The sequence below is a fragment of the Haliotis cracherodii genome, unplaced genomic scaffold (assembly GCF_022045235.1).
Source record: "Haliotis cracherodii isolate W230 unplaced genomic scaffold, xgHalCrac1.p SCAF_13, whole genome shotgun sequence".
In the NCBI taxonomy this organism is placed as follows: domain Eukaryota; kingdom Metazoa; phylum Mollusca; class Gastropoda; order Lepetellida; family Haliotidae; genus Haliotis; species Haliotis cracherodii.
In genome coordinates this window covers 17,702,278-17,707,913 of record NW_027266268.1, presented here as the reverse complement: position 1 = coordinate 17,707,913, position 5,636 = coordinate 17,702,278, and the positions used below count along the sequence as shown (strand labels likewise).

The 5,636-nt window shown below is 42.9% G+C and overlaps 1 protein-coding gene across 1 annotated transcript; it reads left to right on the top strand.

The window, feature by feature from the left end:
* Positions 1–1,911: 1,911 nt before the first annotated feature.
* LOC139459001 (galactoside alpha-(1,2)-fucosyltransferase 2-like) lies at positions 1,912–5,636 on the top strand. The gene is made up of 2 exons (XM_071240441.1): positions 1,912–2,056; positions 4,002–5,636. Exons 1-2 carry the CDS (start codon positions 2,017–2,019, stop codon positions 5,324–5,326), a joined length of 1,365 nt encoding a protein of 454 aa, XP_071096542.1. The 5' UTR covers positions 1,912–2,016; the 3' UTR covers positions 5,327–5,636.

Sequence of the window (5,636 nt, the reverse complement as noted above, 5' to 3'; positions counted from 1 at the left end):
GCGGCGCCTTAGACGACTGGGCCACCCGTGCCCCCACAAGAAGATGTATACCACGAGGGAATGTTTTCTTACTTTGTTTGTTGTTTTACGCCGCACTCAGCAATATTACAGCTCTATGATGGTGGTCTGTAAATAATCGAGTATGGACTAGACAATCCAATGATTGACATCATGAGCATCGGTCTACCTTATTGGGATACGATCAGCGAGCCTGACCACCCGATCCCGTTAGTCGCCTTTTACGACAAGCATTGGTTGCTGAAGACCTATTCTACCCCGGATCTTCACGGGTCCCATGAGGAAATGAGCATCATCCTACATGTATATGGCGTTTAGATTAACCCCTTAGTTTTACTTTAGAAAATGTAATACAGGTTTATGTGATGTTTTCGTCTCCATTCCCTAAAATATTATTAACATAGTATAAGATTAAAAAACGATTTTTTAATTATACATGTATTTGAATAAACGTTGACACCAGAAATCTTTAAAAAATGCGGAAATGTGTAAATACTGCCCCTTAAAACGATTTCAATTGAAAGACTAGCTGCACTGACTTTGTGTTTGACCTTGCATCATAATGCGTTGCACAATCATATTGAATGTTTTTTTCATATTATGCCCTTTAAAACTCACACACATACATATTATCAGTGACCATGTAGCGTGTTAGTTAATATATATACTCAATGTGATTATTATTATAAGATCTCTGTACGGAATGCCTTTGCTTTTTAAACAGTACTTATGTTGATATCAGCACACTGTCATATCAACTAGTAAACACAACTGAAAACACGACCACATTGTAGAGAGTGGACACGTACACAATGTGTCTGCCTCTGGCTGAAGAGCGGATGAAGACCAGAGATAAGAGCATCCATCAAAGGCTCCACAAGTACTGGCTTTGAAGATTTGCGTCCCGTATAATTAAATGTGTTAGAATTCTATGATTGTGGGTTCAAATTCCGGTTCGCCCCGATTATGTTTCTACTTTTATCAGCAGCTACCCGTGATCGTGGGTTTCACCAATGTGGTAAACGTCTAAGATATCCATCACTTGTAGTAGGTTATCCTCTCATACCTCCAGCTGACACGCCGCCATAAAGTGACTCACTCACCCGCTCACTCACTCACTCACTCACTCACTCACTCGACCATAGAAGATCCGGGGTAGAATAGGTCTTCAGCAACCCATGCTTGCCGTAAAAGGCGACTTTGCTTGTCGTGAGAGGCGGCTAACGGGATCGGGTGGTCAGGCTCGCTGTCTTGGTTAATGCATGTCATCGTATCCCCGTTGCGTAGATCGATGCTCATGATGTCAATCACCGGATTGTCGGACCGGGTTCGATTATTCACAGACCGCCGTCGTATAGCTGGAGTATTGCCGAGTGCGGCGTTAAACAACAATCAAACAAACAAACTAACCCACCCACTTTCTTTCTCACTCAGCCCGGACTTTTCCCCCCGTCGTAGGATCGCTACGCATGCGTGGACACCACGTCGTCCCTTGTTACATCAACCGCGTCTTCAAAGGCATGCCGCATGTCGCTTTAACGAGAAAATCTGTAGCTTTAAATGTCGCTCTGGAGAAAAGACACCTCCATCACTGCCTTCTAGATGCCACCGACAAACGCAGGATGAAGTAACAGCTAAATAAACGACACAGTGGAATAATATTTCTGACGCGAAGCAAGTGTTTTAACGTCCAGGTAGGACTTAGAGAACACCAGCCACGCTATGCACGATGCAAGCCTCGCTATGGGATGAAGCGCTGTGAGAGGTCAATAGCTGTCTTTAACCTCGACCTGACACTAAGATGATAACCATAATCGCATTGTTCGACTGCATAAGGATGTCCAGGTATTTGTACTTTGATACTGTATCAGCCATTCAACAGGTGCACGATGACATACTGAATCACGGGAATGGAGATTATGTCGCAAGCAATTCAGGGACGACTTGGGCCAGTATTATTAGACAGTTGGTGATTAAGTGTTGAACCTGTTCAAGAAAATGGCGATCTGGCGTAAATATGGTATATCAACAGCTAAAAGTAAGTACCTCCAGGATTACTGAGAATGTTTGTGTTCAATATACCATCTTAGTGTCACGTTGTCATATTTTGACTGATTGAGGTCATAGACTGGCTCTTGTCTTCTCATAGTTATGATACCGCTGATGGAGAGAACGTTTTTCTACATTCATAACAGATCACACATTTCAAAAAGGTGATCGCACAGGGAAAAACGTGGCGGTATTAACCCTCGAGGCGCCACAAGTAAAATTACAGAAAACTACCTGTACTTAATGTATATATGAAGCCTTTTTTTTCTTCTTCTTTTTTTTTTTTGGGGGGTGGGGGGGGTGGGGGGGTGGAGATATAACAGAATTAACTTCACACATTGTACATACGATTGCGTAAAAAAATATATTTAAATGTACAGTATAACTCTCCACTATATATCAAATTTGGTCTAGCTGATTAGAAGGTTCATGTAAGATCTTCATGCAGACTGGTGTTTTATCGGAGTAAAAGATCTGATTTTACTGAGATTGGTGAAGCAATTCACTTGATAATTAATAGAACTGATATAAAATAAAACTAACGGAAACACTGATAACACAGTCCCCCTTCTTCGGAAACTAGACCAAATCAATATTTAAATGTAGCATTCAATTTGTTTTTAGCCCCTTTGTGAGGAAAAAATGAGATAGTATGATATTATAAATATACAAGAATTAACAGCGTTTCAAAATAGTACATAATAGTCTGATGGAATCGCGATTCCCAACGCACTGTGTATGCAAACCGTGTCGAAATCTGACTCGCACCCTGACCTATATCTTAATTATAAATATGTCATCTACCCGGCACCCATTTGCAATCACCGCTGACTTCGGAAAGTGACGTCACAATATCAATGTTACAATAACTTCGCACAGAATTTCTCTCGCCAACGATTGTAATTTGATTGGACGGCTGTTTTAATCTCGTGTCACTCGAAACAGATTCAAAAAGAAAGAGAGAGGGTTTTGGGTAGTTATCGTAACGGAATGCAGTGAATATATAATACACGCTATAAAGGAGGATGCCAGATTCAGTTTGATCACTTTGTGTGTTTTATTGAAATAAAACTAAAATATAAAAGGACACGATTTTGCTTCGTGTTTTCACAACAACCGTCAGTCGGGTAAAACAAACAAAATGTTATCTGCTTTTTTAATGTGAAAGCGAGTTAGTCAGTGGGTTTTGTTTAAGGCCGCGTTAAACAGCATTCTATTTAAATCACGGCGCGTCAGCTTAAGGTGGGAGGACTTTGGTGAAACTGTAAGTGAACAGGACAATTTTTCAATGAAATACTTTGAAGTATTTGACAACCCATTACCCCCTGTTGTGACGCAACTTACAAACGATATAAGGGTGCCGACCCGTGCCGATCCGGGTTAGAGTGAGTGAGTTGGGTTTAACGCAGCTTTTAACAGTATTCCAGTCATATATCGGCTTGTCAGCTTAATGTGGGAGGAAAGCCCGAAGTGATGCAGGCCTCAGACGTTTATCACTTCGGTGAAACCCACGAGCACGGGTATGGTGCTGACAAACCTAGAAACATAATTGGGGCGAACCGGGTTTCGAACCCGCAATCATACGTTTCTGGCGTGCCCAAGGGACGCAACTCTGCACAGAGAATCGCGGCGCCTTAGACGACTGGGCCACCCGTGCCCCCGATCCGGGTTAGAATAGGTCTTCAGCAACCCATGCTTGCCGTAAAAGGCGACTTACGGGATCGGATGGTCAGGCTCGCTGACTTGGTTAATGCATGTCATCGTATCCCAATTGGGTGGATGTCAGTCACTGGATTTATGGTCTAGACTTGATTATTTACAGACAGTCGTTATATAGCTGGAATATTGCAGAGTGCGAAACAAAACAAACAAATACGGGTACCGATTAAAGGCTAATTTGTTGTTTTACAGTCATGCGTTGTGGTTTTTTTCAGAGGTGTGGCTCTTCGTCGCCATCTACACAATAATAGTGCTTACAGTCTTCCTAACAGTACCAACAGATAATTATTTTTATTTTGCTCTTGGTGGAAAACTTCTGTCGCAAACGCTGCAAGGTATTAAGAACGGTTCCACTCAAGTGACGACTGACAATTTAACCAAAGCCGACAAGTTCTTGGCTTATAGAAGAGACAGCTCCCTAGCGACGGGTGACGCTACAACGCCATATAGCAGTGGAGCATCTCTTACAGCAGACACATACAGTGGTGGAACTTCTGGATCACCGGAACCAAAGTGCAAAGACCCGGATCATGACAAGTTCTTGGCTTTGAGAAGAGACAGCTCCCTAGCGACGGGTGACGCTACAACGCCATATAGCAGTGGAGCATCTCTTACAGCAGACACATACAGTGGTGGAACTTCTGGATCACCGGAACCAAAGTGCAAAGACCCGGATCATGACCTCATCCACAATAACAACATGTTCCTGTGCTGTATGCCATTGGGTGGTCTTGGGAACCACATGTTCGTATACGCCTCGTGTTACGGGTTCGCAGCCTATTACAACCGGACGTTGGCGTTCCCTAAATCCAGCATGCTGACGAAGTACTTCAAGCTCAAGGCCCATCTCATACAAGACTATTGTGCGTGTGACTCCGCTACGTTTCATCTCGAGAAGATAAACTGTGGCGAGGATTTAAAGCTTTGGAATTTATCCACGAAGGGAAATATTAAGATTGGGTATTATCTACAGTCATGGAAATACTTCGGGAATGTAATAGAGGATATTAGGCGACAGTATACTTTTTCTGAAACGACACTTGCCAAGGCTAGAGACATCATTAGCAAACTAGCATCTGAACACCAACAACGTACAAAGAGGTTATATAGGGTAAAACCCGTTTCAGTTGGGATACATGTACGGCGAGGAGACATCGATTCAGAGGACCGTTTGGTGAAATTCGGCTATGAACTAGCAACACCTGCGTTCTTCTCTCACGCCATGGAGTACTTTCGGAAGAAGTACATGAACGTGCTGTTTGTTGTGTGTTCTTTAGAAATGCGTTGGACAAAGTGGTACGTGGCCGGTGACGACATCATCTACGTGGAAGGCAAAGACTTCGCCATGGATTTGGCTGTCTTAACTAGCTGTGACCACACCCTCACTTCTGTGGGGACGTATAGTTGGTGGGCCGGTTTTATGAATCGTGGAGAAACTGTTTACTATAAATGGCCTGCTAGAGAGGGTTCAAGCCTGAGGAAGCAATTCTCAGCGAATTATACTGATTATTTTCTGCCAGAATGGATTGGTTTGAAATAGGATTAGATACACTGTCAATAAAGTGTTTTAGTAAAAAGAGGGTTCAAGTTTGAGAAAACAAGTCTCTACGAATTCTACCTGATTATTTTCTCCCCCACTGGATTAGTTAGAGGTGAGATGAAATAGGGTTTAACGTCGCGACCGAGATTATTACACTGATATAGCGAAGTGCATGTACGTGTTTGTGTGTGGCTGCTTGTACTAGACCTAACTGATGCCGATTTATAGTGCTAGCCCACTGAGATACCATGCCGCAGTTTAACATGAATACCCCACTCAGACACAGTATACTGACTCCGAGCCGACCAGT

Bases quoted from the DNA above. Each gene is read 5' to 3' on its own strand.
- LOC139459001 (XM_071240441.1), top strand. From the start codon at position 2,017: ATGGCGATCTGGCGTAAATATGGTATATCAACAGCTAAAA. The intron at 2,057-4,001 runs GTAAGTACCTCC...GGTTTTTTTCAG, and splicing joins TGGTATATCAACAGCTAAAA to AGGTGTGGCTCTTCGTCGCC.